At 30.6% G+C, this 19,425-nt stretch overlaps 2 protein-coding genes and 1 long non-coding RNA gene across 4 annotated transcripts; 1 reads left to right on the forward strand and 2 right to left on the reverse strand.

Annotated features, from left to right (window-relative positions):
• Positions 1–1,817: 1,817 nt before the first annotated feature.
• Positions 1,818–3,273, reverse strand: LOC112694541. Of its 2 annotated transcripts, XR_003149572.1 has the most exons (4): positions 2,734–3,273; positions 2,590–2,666; positions 2,123–2,528; positions 1,818–2,017 (listed from the first exon to the last, which is right to left on the reverse strand). It is a non-coding gene; the product is annotated as an uncharacterized LOC112694541 (long non-coding RNA). The 2 variants fall into 2 exon arrangements; XR_003149571.1 differs by having other exon boundaries at positions 2,590–3,273.
• A 590-nt stretch (positions 3,274–3,863) lies between these two features.
• On the reverse strand, positions 3,864–5,205 carry LOC112694469. The gene is made up of 4 exons (XM_025569931.1): positions 5,154–5,205; positions 4,585–4,868; positions 4,386–4,473; positions 3,864–4,291 (listed from the first exon to the last, which is right to left on the reverse strand). The coding sequence occupies exons 1-4, from the start codon at positions 5,203–5,205 to the stop codon at positions 4,164–4,166; spliced, it is 552 nt and encodes a 183-aa protein (XP_025425716.1). The 3' UTR covers positions 3,864–4,163.
• Positions 5,206–9,707: 4,502 nt separating this feature from the next.
• Positions 9,708–19,423, forward strand: LOC112694527 (chondroitin sulfate proteoglycan 4). The gene is made up of 21 exons (XM_025570024.1): positions 9,708–9,950; positions 10,015–10,321; positions 10,392–10,703; positions 10,764–11,091; positions 11,155–11,469; positions 11,537–11,803; positions 12,028–12,225; positions 12,437–12,661; positions 12,789–12,971; positions 13,068–13,220; positions 13,291–13,523; positions 13,601–13,826; positions 14,171–14,434; positions 14,519–14,764; positions 14,830–15,092; positions 15,174–15,486; positions 15,539–15,787; positions 15,845–16,093; positions 16,160–16,355; positions 16,429–16,994; positions 17,084–19,423. The coding sequence occupies exons 1-21, from the start codon at positions 9,881–9,883 to the stop codon at positions 18,956–18,958; spliced, it is 7,038 nt and encodes a 2,345-aa protein (XP_025425809.1). The 5' UTR covers positions 9,708–9,880; the 3' UTR covers positions 18,959–19,423.
• The last annotated feature ends 2 nt before the right edge of the window (positions 19,424–19,425 follow it).

A 19,425-nucleotide genomic window follows, 5' to 3' on the forward strand; every position in this document is an offset into this window, starting at 1 on the left:
GAATCGTTCTGATTTTAATGAAGTAAATCTTTTTTTGCTTTTTTTTGCTTTTTTCCATTAAACCTGCTTTTTATTGCTTTTTCTCCTATTTGGTTATTTTTTCTTGATTTTTGCATATTTTTCTTGATAATATAGCGAGGTATAGACGTATAGTGTTCTAAATAATTTTTCTCATTGTCTAAATGTCGAAAGTTAAAAATTAAAATTTAAAATTAAAAAAAAATCGTAAGAGAATTATAGTTTAAATAGTTTATATGAAATATGCACCGATTACATCGGTTGACGTGGAAAGTTCTTTTGCTCTGTACAAAAATATATTAAATATACTAACCCCCCCCCCCATAAACCTGAAATGGTAAATTAACTTTTACATGAAACAAGGTTTTTTCTTTAACATTTTTATATTTTAGAATTTTGACTTGGAAACAAGGGTGTATTAGAGGGATTGGCGAAGGAGGCATTCGCCCCCCCCCCATGGCTCGTATTTTTTTTTTAATATAATACATTGATTTATTTAAAAAATGTAATGCATAAATAATTAAGAATATAAATTACTAATCTATCATTATAATATGATAATAAATTCAATAATATGTCAATTTAATCACGGGTATCAATTTTTGTTTATCTTCATATATCATAACATTTTTCGTTGTGGAACGAATAGTGGTATTATCTTCCACAGATATTGCTACGATTATAGACATTTATAACCATAACCGAGGATTTTATCAGATAATATAAAGTAATTTAAAGTAACACTTTTTTACCACACATTTACTACATTTACTATTTTTTGGTGCATTTATGCATATTGTATAATTTTGTACTTGTAGATTAAATATACTAGTATAGTTATTTTTCTGAAGAAAATTGAAATCATTTTAAAGTGTTAGGTAATTGTGTAAAAAGAATGATTGTATTATATATATATTAAATCATACAAGTGCAAAGTTTGATTCATCTGTTGAAAATAGCTCATTTAATTTTTAAAATATTTTAAAAAAATAAAGTACTATTAATTCTTGATTTCTTGATTTTAGAATTATGATTCATTTTTATATATTGATGCATAAGAACATTTAAACATATATTATTCACAAGCCATATAAAATTAATATTTTAATATTCATTATGCAGTAAATATCTTTAAACTAGAATTTTTTTAGCTACTTTTTAGACTTATATTACTAATAGTTAGAAAATTAGTATTAAGAAGAAAATATTAGGATTTCAAATTGAAAAATTTTCCAAATTTAAAACCATTCAATCAGACAAATAAAACTTAAATGATATAATAATTTTGATCAAAAAATAATAAAGCATCTTTTTAATAGGTAAATAAAATTAAAGTAAAAATAATGCAGTTACATAGTTAATCATAGTATATTTTCATGTATGTATAACAAAACAATAAGTTGCAAAAAAAAAAAAAAAAAAAAGTGCAACAATAAGTTAAAATAAATTAAAAATGTTTGGTGAACAAAAATACTAGTCATAGTAAGTATAACTTAAAAAAATAACAATAAATCCACAGAACAAAATAAAATGTGAAAAGTATCACAATAACAAATATATATAAATTAAAAAAAAACTCAAAGGAAAAATAAGTTAAACTGTAAAATTGTAACAAAACATAAAAAAAGAAGAAAGTTAAAAAAATAAATAATAAATGATCATTTATGATTTGTATAAAATAATTCAGGCAAAAAAACTCTGAGTAAGAGAAAAAAATCAAAACAGAAAATAATTTAAACAATTAAAAAGTAAAAAAGGTAAAAAAAAACTCTATTTAAGAGAAAAAAACCCAACCCAGGAAAAAAATTAAGAAAAAAAATAGAAACAAAAAAATATTGGAAAAATGTCCCAGAAGTCAGTTATTTGGAGTTCAAAAATTGTGTAGTTTTCTCCAAATAGGTGGAATATGTATTAAGGCTATTAGAACGTCACCACCGATTTTTATATTCGGTGTCCAATTCCAATTTGTAGTGACAGCAGGTCCGAGTCGCCTGTTATCCTGTAACATAATAATAAGAAAACTGTCACAATGAGAAAATCATTTTTGAATTTAGTTCAATATAATGTTGTTTAAAATAATTATAATATAGCCAATTTTATTTACCTGTCGCAATTTCAAATATATATTTGTGCAATTCTGCCGTTCATCGATCATCACGTCCTCAAACTCTACACGGCCGAAGTTTGCGTTTCTCGATAAGTGTAAACACTGTTCTCAGTCAACGGTCTTCGGCACGTGTAGTACAGTTCGAGGAGCGATTTTCCTTGCCATACTGAGGATGCTTGACATGCCACCCGCTTCCCGGCTACACAGATCATTCGCGTCGAAATGTCTGGAATAGCCGGGTCCGCCCCACGGCGGCGATGTCACCACTGCATCTGCACGAACCCGGTCTAAAATGTTGAAACAATCGCCTACACGGAAGTCGATTTCTGCATCGACTCCGTATATTTGGGCATTTCGGCGAACTAATTTGATTTTAAATCCGGGTCGACATCAACAGTGATAACTGAAAAAAAAATGCAAAATTATAATTCGAACGTCATATTATATAAGACTAGCTTAATTACCCGGCTTCGCACGGAAAATTCTTGGCCGTGACATAGGTTTTATTACTTTACACTAATTAAAGCCAAGTTCGGTATAACTATTGGTGGTTATAAAACAAATAAAATGAAAGTTCAAATGAATCAGTATAGTAATTTTGGTGATACCTCTGAATTTCCGTATTTGCTGGTTCCAATATTTTTTTAAAATCCCTTCTTATTGCATGTTTTGTATATTGGAGAGACCACCATTTCAAATTTCAAGTTCATATAGTTTTGAGATGTAGCGATGATCAATAAGTGAGTTATACCTGACGTTGTCCGTTGAGAAAATTTTGAGTGTTCAATTCTTTTTGGGTGTTACCGTTGAACCTATACCTTCTTATTTTGGATTATTATTATTTTATTTATTCATTTTATTGAGAAAAGTCTGACAGTTCGAGGTTCTAAATAAATGCTATTTATTAAAGTGTATGTGGATTATACAATATTTTTTTGTTTTTCCTTTTGTATTGTGTACACAATTTGACACGTGAGTATACTATAGGCCACACACAGTTATCCATGTGAGAAGCATAAATTTTCAAAATTCAGTCCATACGCTTGTTTTACTTGTCCTTGTTATTTGTTAATGATCATTGAAAAAGCGAGTCACACTGGAAACCAGTGGCGTATACAAGGGGGGTGTTTGGTAAATATGACACCCCCCTTGAGCCGTATCATATATTACATTATTATAGGAATATAGGTAAATCGATAATACAATATGAAATATAAAATAATGCACAATACTAATTATATATATACAGGTTAACATTATCGCAATTGCGACAATACATGACGAAAATTATTCTTTTACATTTTCGTGCAACACAAAACGTTTAATAATAATAGGTATTGTAGCATCGAATACTGGTATTCGAATAGTCGAATATACAGTAGTATATAGTAAAGCTATCCGAATTCGAATATACATTACATCTTTATTACAGACATTATGTATACATATTAATTAATTAAAATAAAAGTTTTAGTTTGTACGTATTATATATATAGTATTTAATAATTATAATTAACACCCCCCCCCTTCAGAAAATCTTAGCTACGCCACTGCTGGAAACTGCAAAAGTTTGAATTCCAATGGCTTATCTGTTGGAGTCATTAGGATGCGTGGTAATAGTACATGTTCGCCTTTAAATTTTCCGTTTAAAATTATGACTTCGATTATGTTGTTATACAATTTAATAATTTACATAATTAAATTATTAAAATCAACATATTAAACAAATCAAATATTTCCTTGGTAACAAAAAATTTAAAAATATATGCAATCAGTCCAAAACAGTGTCGACCCTTAAATATGCGATTTTCGAAAAATCCTTTCATATTGCACGGTGAAAATATGAGAAGAACCTATATTCCAAATTTCAAGTCCGTACGTTGCGTAGTTTTTGAGATACAGCTATCAGTCAGTCAGTGGTATTTGGATTTTATATGTATAAAATATATAATATATATTTTATGTGTATTTTATATATAATGTATTTATAGAAATGTTATATTAAATATTTAAAACCATTAAAAAAAAAACGTAGATCTTACCACGGTGACACGTCAGAGCTATATGGCATTGCCACCAGCACCACAAAAAGGGTCGACGACTGTGTTAAACGAGCATCTTGACGCCATGTGTGCCGCGAGTATTTCGGGGCACACAGAAAAGAAACTAATTGAATAATGAAAATTATTTGTTAGCAAATATAATCAATTAAATAATGACCTGAAAAAAGAAGAAATTAAATTTCTCGAATTTTACATACCTTCGTCCAACACAACGCCTTCATCGAACCTCGAGAACAAGGAGTATCGTCTCTTCCAATATTTTAACGTCGCGATCAAAGTATTGATCTGAAAGTGTAACACATAAAGAAAGAATGATTAGATGTTAGTGCTTTAACTTAAAATATACTTAACAATTATGATTAACTTAAAATATACTTAATCATAATTGTTACTGACCTTCGGCTTCTCCGTTGTCCTCGGGTCTGTGGGGCTGGTGACTGGCTCTAGGGGCGGTACGGCAACTGAGATGACTGAATAGGGCACGGGAGTAAATATTTCCGTTCTTATTGAACCGTCTGTGGTTTGAACTCCAACGTCGGTGGTTTGAACCACTACGTTGGAACACTTCGGTGCCGTCTGCGATCCGAAGTCGCGTCGACCGAAGTTCCACTCCGTCTGGGTAGACCCGTCCCGGGTGGTGGCATGCGGTTTTTCGACGGTGGTCAACGCGAAGATAACGTCTGGTGACCAGAACACTCGCTACCGCCGACGTCTGTGTGGCCCGCAATTCTTCATCTTCGCACCAGTAATAGTTAGAGTAACGAAGGCCTAGTTGGCCACCCCCGTACCCTCGCAGTCGCTTGATGACGACCGAAGTGAGCCCGCTACATTAAAATCAGTTTTTACACCGGATTTATTGCAGAGTTATAAAGTACTTGGATAAAAGTTTTCCATTAACTTTTTGAATAAGTCCAAAGTAAACACTTTAAACATAAATTATTTTTTACAATATATTAAACAGGTACGTAATGTATTTAGTAGCGTGGCGAACTCCACAATTTTTAGAGGCAAGTACATTTTGTCGACACCCACCCACAAGGCCGTATATAGAGGGGAGGTCCAGGATGTCTGGACCCCCCGAAATTTCTTCAATATTTTACGAATGTTTAAAACGCTTATTTATTTTTAATACCAACATAAATATTTTCAGTCAAAAATACTTAAACTCCAATTAATCATTGACTGCTTTAAATTTTATATCAAAATATGATATTAATTTTAATAAAAAAAGATTAAATCTTTTTCTGTCTTATCAATGATTGTGCAGAAATCGGTCAGTTTTTAATGTATGCATCCCGTTTCATCTGTAGTAACTTTCTCATCACCGATATCTAACAATTGTTTTGAGAATCTTTCGCGCGCAGCTTTTTTTGATTGAATCGCAAGTAACGTAATCGTTTGCTCTCTATCTTTACATACATATCGACCATGAATTATTGACAAAGCTCACCACATCATAGAATAACGTTGTCTTGATCGCATCTTATCATCAACCGATATGCATAATAATCCTTCGAACTAACATTCTTGTTTGTTTTGGCACCTGTTGCGGGATCTTGTTGTTTAATATTTATGCAATACCCGTCATTTAATACCAAAAATAAAATGAATAGCTTTTAAATAGTTTTTAATAGTTTTTTAATAGTATCATTTAATAATTCATTTTCAATTGCGCAGTTATCGATCGGGTCAAAAATTAATAAATTAAACTACGATTTTTTAAACAATAGCACTTAAGAGTATAAAAAATAAATAAAAACCTATTCGCAGACCTACCAAATGTATATACAAAATTTCATTAAAATCGGTTAAGCCGTTTTGGAGGAGTATGGCCACAAACACTGTGACACGAGATTTTTATAAATATATATAGATGATACAAGTGGTTTTCAACTCTTTTTTGATTCATGTAACCGTTAGCAACTAAAATCAAATACCTCTTCTTCTGAATATTAAAATAATAAACAATCTTAACTGTATTTTTTAAGAATTTTTCTTTTAATAAAAAAAAAAAATACAGTATGCCGAAAAATAAAAAGTCATCATACATATGTGAATTTGGAAAAAATAAGCATTTTCTGCAGGTGTTTTGGTGAAAATAAAAAATTAAGATTTAGTTAGGTTTATGAGTAAAATATTTAAATTACAAATTAAAATGCTTAACTTCTATTTCATATTGTGATACCACAAAAAAAAGTATTATACAATCGATTATCGAGAAATCGTAGTAGCAAGATTTTTAATGTATTAAAGTTGATCGGAACGTTACAAAACGTTCCATATGGTCATTTTATTATTGTTAGCTATTATGTTACGAATAACATTGACATCTCATATCAATCAGCCATTTCGCGTGTTCAAGATAAACCATTTTTTCCTACGTAGAATTTTAAAAATCTTAAAAAAATTTCGGGGAGATTACAACCCCCAAACCCCACCACTAGTTGCGTCACTGTAAATATAACACCAAACAAATGGTTTAATTAAACGGTAAAACAATTTTTGAAGAATGGACGGAGAATTGAGGAGTATAATTTATACTATCTTTAGAAATTATAAAAATGTTATTAGTTTTAGCTACGGAAGAATGTTTTAGAATAATTAAATAATATAATAATTATCATTGATTGTTGTAACTAGTAAAAATCAAAAATCATAGTTATCGTTTAACAACCTTTGAATAAATTTCGAGTACAAAAAAATATATCAAATATAATTAGTCAAACTATCGAAAACAAATATTTAAAACAAGAATTATTTATAATTTAAAAGAAAAAGGAAGATTCACTTTGAAAATTAAAGAAAACTTAGTATTTTTACTTATTTTGTTTGTAAAATAATTCGTGAAGTTGAAAATTCTGTAGACAAATATTGAATCATTTTTCATTATAACACAATTTAGAATAATTAATAACATTCGTGCGACAGCTTAGAAAACAAAGAATCCAACAACTATCGACAATGAAATGAAAAAGTTTCGAATGACAAGTCCCTTAGTCAAACTTTGGTTCCCTGCTGTGGTCGTTACTCGTTGGGATCATGGTTATTGACGTAGTAGTCCCCGTCGAAATTTTATGCTCGGTAACGTCTTCGGCTCGAATCTGCTGTTGATCGCCGTCTGGTGGATATCACGTTTGCGCTCGGTCCGGGGAACACGGGACAATCAGCCAAGTGCAAGAAATGTCTATGGTTCGACCAAAATGTTTTGGGGTACTGTGAGTTGACCCAACAACAACCTGTATCATGCCGAACGAATTCATATTAAAACTGTGTCCAAGTTATGTGAAAAATAAAAAAATTTCTATCGGCAGGTGTCTCCAATAAACAGGCACTCTTCCGCAGTAAGTCGACGGACGACGAAATTTCGTCCACCGCTGAACATTCTACATTTCTATTTTATTTTAAGTTTTATTAAATTTAATTTAAATCACGTAAAAAATGTAAACGTTGAAATTTCAATGGGGGGGTCGGACCTGAAATCCCCCCCTTGGATACACCTCTGATAATTATATATTACAAGCGTCCCGTTATTGATTGGTAGATTGCAATCTGCGGTAGAACTCATTTCAAATTCTTAATCCTACGACTAAAGAGATAAATTTTTAAACAATAATATTTGTATGTATTATGTGGTTGTTCTGGTCTTCTCTTGGATTCAATGGAATTATCTAGAATTTTTTTAATAATTTTAAATTTATAAGAGTGTGCATATGCGTGTTGTGTGTATAAGCCCGAAAAACATACGACATGCGTCGTCGTGTTGTGCAATGATAATTGAAAATAAAATATTAAATTATTACTTATTTTTGTACAGATTTTAGTTATCTGTATATATAAAATGACTTGTCCTGGGTGATTCATCATCGCCTAGAATAGATGGAAATATAGCTATATAAACACAAATTATATTGGAGCAAATGCTAAAAAATTGTATAATCAATGTAATCGAACAACTTAACGATTAATTGAAAATTAAAAAAACTAGAATACTTCAATATAATTAAAAAATATTTTTTTTCGTATAACAATTATCTAATAATTAATTAAAATAAGGTTTGAAAAAAAATTTTTTTTATCATTCCTTGTTTTATTTAATATAAGGTGGTGCATATAAACCCCATACACCCATGCTTTATTCCCTCATTTAATTCCGCGATAGCGTCAATTTAATTAAATACAAATATTATTAAACACAATAGGTACATGCATATTTTACTAATCGACTCTTTTTTAAATAGTGTGCGGGTTCGACGGAATACTGACAAAATAAATGATACTATGATGCATAACTAATGAAATTCTGAGGATTAATATATTTGTCAAATTATGTGACTAAACACTAAAACAAATTTCTAGACAATACATAATGCAAATTTGGTAAACATATCTTAGGTCAGGATACTCACCCCAATTCTTCTTCCACCAAGTGCGCTAGATGTAATTTTACTGTTTAATTAAATTAAAAAAATCAATGAGAAATGTAATTATCTATAATCGGTAATTGGAGCATTGAAATTGAATTATATTTTGTGAATAATCTATAAGGCCTATTTCGTACACCACCGTTGATTTTATAATATTTTAATAACTATACCCCGAGTAAATATACTTGGAAACGGATTTCTAAATGGGCATTTGGCCTAATATCCTAATTATAGAATCACGAAAAGATTCATGAAACAGTGTGAAATTTTTTTCAAATGAGTTCAAGTCTTCCGTGACTAATGTTTTCTTGTAAAACCCATGCATTTTGATTTTAACAATATTATATATACATGTAGAATGTATTAACTTCAAAAGCCGTTTTAATTTTTTAATTAAATATATTTTAATTTTAATTGTTATCTAGATATATGCTAAGTAATCTGACTTTGCTCGACTCAATCCAGCCGAAATAGCGGTCCTTGTCTAGGCCGTTGCAAATTGAGGGGCCGATTTCATATTTTGGATAGAAGCATTATAATGCTATACTTATAGTGTAATATGTAATATAATTATTATTATTATAATAGCATTGCATGCTAATGTACTATATTTCTTTACGCAGGCTCATATTATTAATGTTTATGTTGCATACTTTATACGTTCAGCATAATTCAAATTAGAAAACCGCCGAATCATTTCACGTGCGGACATGACATGTGTAGTACTCTGCTAGATGTTCTTTCAGTATTTATACAATTATATGCTACGATTACTTGTTATTGAATAAGTAGTTAATGACTTAATTCAATTGGACCAAGTACCTTGAATTATCTCATCACATCGAAACAAACCATAAGTTTGAGCAATTTAGGGAATTCTTTTTTTTTGCTACTCGTTTTTTACACGATTGTTCGTAAATTGCGATTGCCAATTTGTTTTATCTTCTACTCTCCTATCTCGATAGTAAACAATACGCGTCATTTCGAGGGGGTCCCAAAGCGGGATCGATGGCTTATTTCATGGAGTAAAAAAATGGATGCACTCTTTAGTGTCCATGAAATTGTAGGTGTACGAGGAGTGATAAGAGAAAGGGGGCTAAATTTAGACAAATTAGTAATTAGTTTAACAGAAAGTGAATGAATAACGAGGGGTGAGTGTTATGGGCGTTCTAGATATATTTATAACTTATGCCATCTGCATCGATTGTTTCCCGTCAGCAGGTCTCCAATAATGATGTTGAAAGTGGTTTTTTAATGAATCCATTAAAATGTTCTCGATTAAATGCAATCATTTATTGATTGGCCTGTGCGTCGTACACTTTTGTTCGTCGGAAATAGGTAAGCTGTTAGTTAATGCGTTGTAGTATCTTGAGTAATTGCTGTGTTCTGTTTTATTTTCCAGCATCGTTTTATGGATCCAGCTACGTCAACGTACCTTATCAAGATGCCAAAAGCACGACAGAAATCAGTTTTGCATTTCGGACCAAACATTTAGATGCATTTCTGTTCTTGGCTGCTGGAAAAACGGATTACTGTTTCGTCTTGTTGGAAGCAGGCAAGCTCAAGGTAAAGATTAATCTTGGAGCTGGTGAATCAGAGATTTCATCTCCAAGAGGACTTCGGCTTGATGATCTCAACTGGCATCTTGTAAACATATCACGGAGGGAAGGTGATTTAAATTTGGTGGTAGATAAAATACATGTTGTCAGGTACATAAATTATAATGATTATCTTCTATTCGATTTAAAATTAATTTTGAAAATATATTACATTTTTTAGAGAAAAACTACCAATTGGATTTTACGAGCTAAATATGTATGGTGGCTTGTACATTGGTGGTCAAGGAGATTTTTCAGAACTGTTCTTAGGTCATACAAATGGTCTACGCGGATGTCTGAGAGACGTTCGTTATAATGCAGTTCCAGATGTGTTGAGTAGAGCCAGATGGCGAACAGGCAGGGCTGATGCTCATTCAATATCATGGGGTTGTGTAAATGAATTTGATGCACCAAGAGAATCAAGTATATCATTCCTAGAAGATGGTGCTTATATGGCTATGCCAAGTGTATTGACATCAAGAACTAATGTCAAGTAAGAATTAATAAATTTGATTAAAAAAGTATATTTATAAAATGTTTCTATTTTTATTAGATGGCAATTTTCCATTAAAACTATATCAGAAACAGGATTAATTCTCTATAACTCTAAAAAAGGTTCAACATTAAGTAGACATAATGGAAATGTAGATTTTGTTGGTGTTGAACTCGTTGGTGGAAAAATTCGGGTTGCTCAAAATTGGGGTTCAGGTGTTACTGAACTGTATTCTGACGTCACAATCAATGATGGAGTCTGGCATTCTGTTAATGTAGCTATGGAAGCTGGTGGACTTGATGTTACTATTGATGCACCTAAACACAGATATCGCTTAGCCTTCAATAACTCAGCCCTACCTTCAAAGCATTTAGATCTTTCAACTATTGTAAGTAGTAATAACATGGTTTTCTATTTTTATTTTATTTATTTTGTATTTTATATTTTGTAGTTATATGTTGGTGGTCTTGAAGTAAATATGAGAAGTGGAGCATTAGCCTCTGGTATGCTTTCGGCAGGTAACAGTTTTAAAGGATGCGTTCGAGGAATTTCAAATGATGGACGAGCACTTGGTTTACCAGATGCATTTGATACCTTCAAACTTATATCTCGTTGTGTTTGGTCATATCCTTGCACAGAAAAACCTTGTGTACATTCTCCTGACATAGGGTGTTCTCAAGTTGGAATCAATTCTTTTAAATGTACTGGGTGTGAAGATCACAATGACCCACAATGTGTTCGCCAAGAATTTGTTCAAACGCACAATGTACGTCGAGTTATGAACAGTTTTTTATTTTTTATCAAAAATTCATGTAAATATACATTTTTTACAGACCATGTTAAAAGTTCCATTACCAATTTCCATAGAAGTATTGAGTCTAAGCAATTTGATTGTTATTGAAGGATCTACAGCAACATTAACTACATCAATTATTAGTTTAATACTAGACTATAATCATTATGGAATTCGAGAAGCAGGTGTACAATTTCATATAGTTCAACCATTTGCTAAACATGGAAAATTGAATATTGATTCTTCTAAAACCTCTATTGGAACTTCAATTTCTACATTTAACATGCTGAATATATTAAAAAATGAGGTAAGAATACATAGAAGTCATCTTACCTTGCATTTTATTTTATCTTCTCTAATTTTTAATTTGAAATATGTATCTTGTAAGTGTAATTTTACTATTAATCTACAAATAGTTCATCAATTTAAATTATTTGTATAGTATATCTACAAAAAAATAAAAATAAATATTATTATTTAAAGTTTTATTAATTTTTTAGTAATATATTTGATTTAATTTAATTGTCTTAGGTAATTTATGTTCATGATGGATCCGAAAGTACACAAGATTTAATAACACTTGATCTTGAGTTTGTCTCTAATGAAGGATTATTATTACCTGATTATTTATCAGGTCGTCAAAGATTTACATTACCTGTAAATATTACTCCAGAAAATGATACTCCTACTGTTCGTATACCTGCTGATTACAGTTTACTCTTAGCACAGGTAAAAATTTTTACTGTGCTTATTGACAAATATAGTTAATGCTTGTTTGTGGAGTTTATTTAATGCTTTTGAGTTTTTTTTTAGTTTATACTTTGTGAATTAGCATGCAGTAGCTACTGATATTTTCATTATGAATTTTTTTGAGTTGAATTTGTAAGTAATTTTAATATATCGTTTATATTTTGTATATTATATTGTTGATTAATTTTAGGGTACGTGGAAAATGTTGGATAAGGATAATATTGTCATAATTGACAGAGATTCAAGCCCAGAAAGACTTATTGTATCTGTGATGAATATGAGTGGTGGCTATTTAGATACAACTGACAATCCAAATATTCCTTTAGAAACATTTTCAGTTGCTCAGATGAATAATGGTTTTATTGGTTATCGGCATACTTCCAATGAAACTGGACATTTTAGTTTTAATTTACAAGTGAGATTAAAAAATCAAAAATTTTAGCTAAATGTTTATAATTGTTTATTATTTTTATACTTAACTGTTTATTCTTTATATATTTTATTATAATAACATCTATGATATTTAATTTTTTTTTTAATAGGTCTCTGATGGGGAAAAAGAAAGTGCCATTACATTGATACCTGTTAATGTTTACAGTTTATTACTGACTCATGTTCAAAATACAGGTGCAATTTTGGCATATAAATCATCTGTTGTAATTAGTCCATCAAATTTAACATTTATTACCAATGCTGATGATCCATCTCTTGAGGTTACATTTAAAGTAAATATTTATTTATGCTGTATAACCTATTTATGTATTCAGTTTGTTTAAATACAAATTACCATTTAATTGTTGTACTAATTGTGTATTTATCAGATTATAAAACATCCAAAATTTGGAGCACTAAAATTAATTGATGGTGAACGAGCACAAGATAAAATCAGTTATTTCAATAATCATCAAATTGAAAAAAAACTTGTCAGTTATGTACATAACAGTGAAGGTTCTCCAACAAAAGATTTTTTTAAAGTAAATTAATATACCTAATGTAATTATTTATAATTGTTTATAGTATTTTATGATTTTTTTTTCTATTTAGTTTGAAGTATGGGCTGGACAAGTAAAATTAGGAGACACGTTTAAATTTGAATTAAATTTTGTCGAAGTACATTTGACTGTGGAAATGTTTGGTCCTCTTAAATGGCAAGCATCTAGTGAAACAGAAGTAAAAAGTGATTCTATCAAAGTTCAGACGCATCCTATACTTTTACATCCCAGCTCCATAACTTTTGAATTAACCAAGACTTCACATACTGCTTCCTTATATTTAAGGTTTGTTTATTTTTTTTAGTTACCTTTCATCTTATAAAATATTTTATTATTTATTATAAAATATTATGATTTTTTAGAAATAAACCCTTAGGAGATGGTGAAAAATGGACTCAAAATGACATAGATTCTGGGCTTTTGACTTTAAAATTACACCATGACACTTACTCTCCAGCATCGGATGTATTTGAAATAAAAATAAGCGCACCTCGTTGTCAACCTATTGTATCCAAACTATTAAGTTTTGAGTACACACCAAGTCCATTACTGCTTCAGGCTGTTTCTGCTTTCATCCATCCTCTTGAAGTAATTATTTATCTTAGTTATTAATACAGTAGAATCCTGTTAATCTAAACACAGGCTCATCAAAAATAAGTGGTTACCTGAACAGGTTTGAGAATTATCGCTTTTTGATATATTAATATGTAAATTTGTTCTAATATTACTTCTAACATTAACTCAATACTTTTATTATTCATTGTATTTTTCAATTTTAATTGATTAAAAAAAAATTCAAAATTTAAATTATAAGCAAATTGATTTTTTTTAGTCTGGTATTCCAAACGACCCCTTTCCATAATTTTGTTCAGATTATTGAGACTACTGTATTATATATTTTATAACATTTCTACAATTCTAACAAATTTCAGGTTATGGAAGGCAGTTCTTCTCCCTTAACTGATAAACATATTTCAATTAAATGTATTGGTGTAAATCAGTTACGTTTTGAAATTTTATCTGGTCCTGAACATGGATATTTACATTTACTTATTAATAACAGTACAGTTAAAAATGTAACTGTATTTACTGAAGATGACTTGTATGACAGTACATTGTCTTATTCACATGATGGATCTGAAAACAATCATGATCACTTTAAATTTTTGGCTACTTCAAAAAATGCCAATTTTCAAGTAAGTTTTTTTTATTTTAATTTTTTGTAAATTAAATTTATATATTATAAATGAATTATATGAATTACATGAACTTTTTTTTAGTATGTCGGTCTAGTTAATATTTCTATTCAACTAACCAATGATAACCCACCAAGTTGTTTGACTGAGGAAAATTTACGTGTAGTGACGGGTGGTGATAGAACTATAACTAATCACAATTTACAATGTCAAGACAAAGATATTGATACAGCAGTTGCATCACTGGTTTTCACTATAAATTCTATTTCAAATGGAATGATCCTAAATACTGTAAACGATCCATTTACAACAGTTATGAAATTCACTCAGGTATATAGTAATTATACTCAACAATATATTTTAAATGTTCATTTTACGTCAATAACTAATTTTAGGAAGAAGTAAACAGTGGAAAACTGATTTATCGTGATGAGTTTTCGGCCAACCATAGTAAAGTAAATCGAATTAGTATTGTGGAACTTGGTGTATTTGATGGAAAACACTCTATTGATCTTAAACTTCAAGTTGAATCGTCGCCACCATTTATAAAAGTATTAAACAATTCTCAGTTGATGTTGAGGCAAGGAGGTGCTGCTACTATTACAACTTATCATATGTATGCTGATACAAACTTAAACATACATTCAGATAAAATTAAGTTAGTCTTTATTTTTTTTTACCTACCATATTTCACTAATTTTATATTTTATTTATATATGTTTTTTTTTTTTTTCTTTAGTTATCAAGTAATAGAAGGTCCTCGCCAAGGAGAAATTGAGCTTGGTACAAATCTTGAGCCCTTAAAAACTACGATATTTAGTCAAGCTGAACTTGAAGCAGGGCATGTACGTTACCGGCATAATGGTGATGTAGAAAGTGTACAAGATAGAGTGTTATTTCGTGTGTCTGCTGGTAATACTGTATCTAGAGAACTAGAATTTGATATTAGGCTTTTACCGCAACATTATTGGGAACCCCTTGAAGTCACTAAGAATTCTCCAATAATAGTCGATGAATCAACTACAATTGCAATTACAAGACAGTACCTTGAGGTAGAAAAAATATACTTTTTATTGTTTGATTTTAATCTTAAATTAATTTTAGGTAAAACAACATATGGTGCCACCTACAGATATTATGTATTTGGTAAAAATATCGCCACGTTACGGATACTTAGAAAAGGAAGCCAGCGAAGAAGACTCTGGAAATCCAGAAAATAATCATTTGACCACATTCAATCAAAGTCTCATAAATAGTGGCCACCTTTATTATGTACAATCAACCATGAACCAAAGTACTGATAGATTGGTTGTTGACATTACCAATGGGGTTGTTTCATTATATGGTCTTGTTGTAAGTAATGTTAACATAAGTGTATACACAGAAATTCATTTTTTTTTTTTTTTTTAGATAAGTTTTGTGATTGTGCCAAAAAATGTTTATATAACTAACTCTCAGTTAAATGTAATTGAAGGAGGTAATGTCACATTGAGTACCGATACATTTCCAGTTATGAGTTCTTATTATACAGATAGGGTGTCTCGATATTCATTAGTTAGTCCTCCAAACCATGGACGTATTGTGCGTACCACAGCTGATACTTTTGATCCTACTATAGACTTTTGGAGTCCCAAGCAACTTGTGAGATCACAAATAATGGTTAGTTCAAATGCTCTCTCCTATTATATATTAAATATTAATTTTACTATGAATTATTTATTTTAGTATGTGCATGATGGGTCTGAGAGTACTGATGACAGTTTTTCAGTAAAAGTTACAGTATCTGATGAAAAAGAAAGTGCTCCAGTTGATATTGAAGTTAAAATAAATCCAGTGAACAACCAAAAACCATTAGTAGTAAGGAATACTGGCATTAAAGTTTGGAAAGGTGGAATCGGACTCATTACATCTGACAACTTGAGTGAGTTATGCATGAGACCATTTAATTATATATTAATATTAAAAAAATATATATATATATATTTGTTTTTTAGCTGTTGAAGACAAAGACACGGACGTTTCCAATTTGACCTTTATGGTTTCATCATCTAGATGTGGCCATGTGATGTTAGAATCGCAACATACTGAAAAATTTACTCAAGCACAAATTGATCAGAATATTGTTTTTTTCCAACACACTGGAGAGTATTGTGATGGTGAATTGGAAATGTCGGCCAGTGATGGTCCTCATTCTACTGGAATGATACTATTTCACATAACAACAGAACAAGCTTCAGTGAAACTTTTAGTCAATAGTCCACTGCGAGTATTTCCAATGCTTGGACGTCAGCTGACCATTGACCATTTATTAGCTCAATGTGATGATCAAAATTATCAGGTTACGTATATTGTAAGAAATGCACCAAGATATGGTATTATATCTAAGAGTGCTTCATACGAAGATTCAAATCAAATGGCTTTAACAAATTTCACACAAAAAAATATCAATGAATCTGCCATATGGTATCATCATATATCTAAATATTTTTCAAGTAATTCAACCAATGATGTTTTTACATTTGATGCAATGTGTGAGTATGCTGTTCCGATTGTTAATCAAGTAAGTTAAATAAATCATTTGTATATCATATATATTAATATCATACATGATTATATACATTATTAATTATAATTATTATAATATTATAGACTTTCAATCTGGAAATTACTGTTTCTTCTGGTGGACTTGAAGAACTTTTAATTGGTGACAAAACCAAAGAACTTGTGGTTAAAGAAGGAGAATCTACTATTGTTGATTTAAATACTACTGCAATTTTAACATTTTTAGTTAACAGCATTGGAATTAGGTCACCAATTATCAAAATTGATCTTACAAATGAACCCAAGCATGGAAAGGTATGTCTTGATGATGATTGTAAACGGCGTACATTTTCCCAAGGCCATATGCGACGTAATTTAGTGAGATATGTACATGACCATTCAGATACTCTTTCTGATAGTTTAGAATTTTCTGTGTATCTAGACATTGATCACACCATTGTACCTTTATGCAATGTTACCATTCCTGTAAGTATCACACCTGTAAATGACCAACCATTTTTTTTAACACAATCATATCCGAACTTAAGACTTGTTCAAGGACAATCCGTGACATTAACTAGATCAGAACTTTTAACAGAAGACCCCGACACACCTCCTGAACAAATAGTATATGACATTGTAACAGCGCCTGCCTATGGTACTATTTGCTTAGCTGGTATTAAAAATGCTGCAAGATTTACTCAAGCTGATATTGATGCTGGTGAAGTAGTTTATAAACACGACGGGCAGTTCAAACCTACAACATTTTATTTCCGTGTGTGGGATGGCCAGTTCAATCCAGTCTATAAGATCTTCCAGATATATGTCATACCTGTAACATTAAATGTGACTGTATCATTACCTCTACCATTACTTCAGGGAACATATGAAACTGTAGTAAACGAAAAACTGTTTCAAGTAATCACAAATGGAGACAAAGATTCAATTGCTTATAATATCACTATGAATCCTAGGTATGGTGTTGTTTATGTAAACGGCACTAAATCAAAATTATTTTCCCATAAAGATCTAAAGGATGGCAGAGTAGTTTATAGACAAACAGATCTAACTACTGCAGCTGATGCATTACGACTATCTGCTCAGATGCATTGTGAAGAATCACCTATCATAAAAGATTTGCGATTAAATGTCAGCGTTGAACCACTTGTAAAAACAGGTGCATTTTATCCTTTATCTGGATCAAAATCACAACTTGGCATTCAAGTTTTAAATGCTGAAATGTTAGCAAAAACAACAGGTTCTGATCCAAAGTATAAAATTTTAAAAAAACCAAAATATGGGAAGTTAAAAAAGATCGTTAGAAGATCTGGAGACAAACAAGTAATCCGGGAAGTCGATGTTACTAATGGCGATTTCACTCACAGTGAAATAGCCAGTGGAATAGTGTATTTTTTTGCCAAGAAAGTATTAGAACCAGTAGAAGATAGTTTTCCTTTTTTATTGACAGCCAATGGTGTGCAACCAGCAATCGGAGAATTACGATTTCATGTTTCTGTAGCAGAACCACCTTCTACTACAATACCTCATTTTCCAACTACTACATTCAAGTATTCCTCTACATCTGCTACCAAAAAATCTGATATCGTAGAAATAGCCAGACCAAATATGAGTGATGATTATTTGCTATGTGTCGGATTCATTATGGCTGTTGTGGTCGCATCACTCGTTATTGTAGTGCTAATACGGTGTCGATCAAAGAAACGTGCTGAAGAGTTAGACAAAATGAATCCTATGCCGTTGCCGTGTCCACCTGATGACTTAATGTCACCGTCACCGAGGATGGATAAAAATGAAAATCATGGATGTAAAGTTATTGCTTTGGGTCCTCCCGAACACACTGAAACAGAGACTGATTTTAATATGAGGTATCCATATGGCTCTGCCGACGAAGAATACAGTAGTAGCGCTGATGGTGCTGAACAAAATAATCCAATGCTAAGAAGGAACCAGTATTGGGTTTGACGTAAGTAGACAATAATGTCTAAACTATTATTTTTTAAGTTGGCTAACTAAAAATATCTATGGAATATGTTTTAAATTATTATTACTATTATTATTAACGTGTAAAATTAATAATTATGTTATAAGTTTAAAAATAATTGTATAATAATTTATCAGTATACCCAATTAGAGATAGTATTAAAAATCTAGTCTATAACATTTTTAACCTACATCACTTCTAAGATATGTTAAAAATTAAACTTAACTAAACATTTTTACATTAATTACAGCTAACTATTGAGTGACCAAATGAATTTGTTAAAACATGTAACACATTCAATTATTAAGCTTATGTGGTTACGTGTTGAATGAAAAACAAAGTATGATTTAAGTAAATCAGAATCTTTGTTTGAAATTGTGTATAATTTTAATTGTACTGATATAAAAATTGTAACTTTAAAATGGTTTGTGAATAATACATAATAATG

This window comes from Sipha flava, unplaced genomic scaffold, assembly GCF_003268045.1.
Source record: "Sipha flava isolate LNK unplaced genomic scaffold, YSA_version1 130_pilon_pilon, whole genome shotgun sequence".
Lineage (NCBI taxonomy): Eukaryota > Metazoa > Arthropoda > Insecta > Hemiptera > Aphididae > Sipha > Sipha flava.

Bases quoted from the DNA above. Each gene is read 5' to 3' on its own strand.
- LOC112694469 (XM_025569931.1), bottom strand. From the start codon at position 5,205: ATGTACTTGCCTCTAAAAATTGTGGAGTTCGCCACGCTACTAAATACA. The intron at 4,869-5,153 runs GTACCTGTTTAA...TCTGGTCACCAG, and splicing joins CACGCTACTAAATACATTAC to ACGTTATCTTCGCGTTGACC. The intron at 4,474-4,584 runs GTCAGTAACAAT...TTACACTTTCAG, and splicing joins GGACAACGGAGAAGCCGAAG to ATCAATACTTTGATCGCGAC.
- LOC112694527 (XM_025570024.1), top strand. From the start codon at position 9,881: ATGTTCTCGATTAAATGCAATCATTTATTGATTGGCCTGTGCGTCGTA. The intron at 12,226-12,436 runs GTAAAAATTTTT...GATTAATTTTAG, and splicing joins ACAGTTTACTCTTAGCACAG to GGTACGTGGAAAATGTTGGA. The intron at 16,094-16,159 runs GTTAGTTCAAAT...TATTTATTTTAG, and splicing joins TTGTGAGATCACAAATAATG to TATGTGCATGATGGGTCTGA.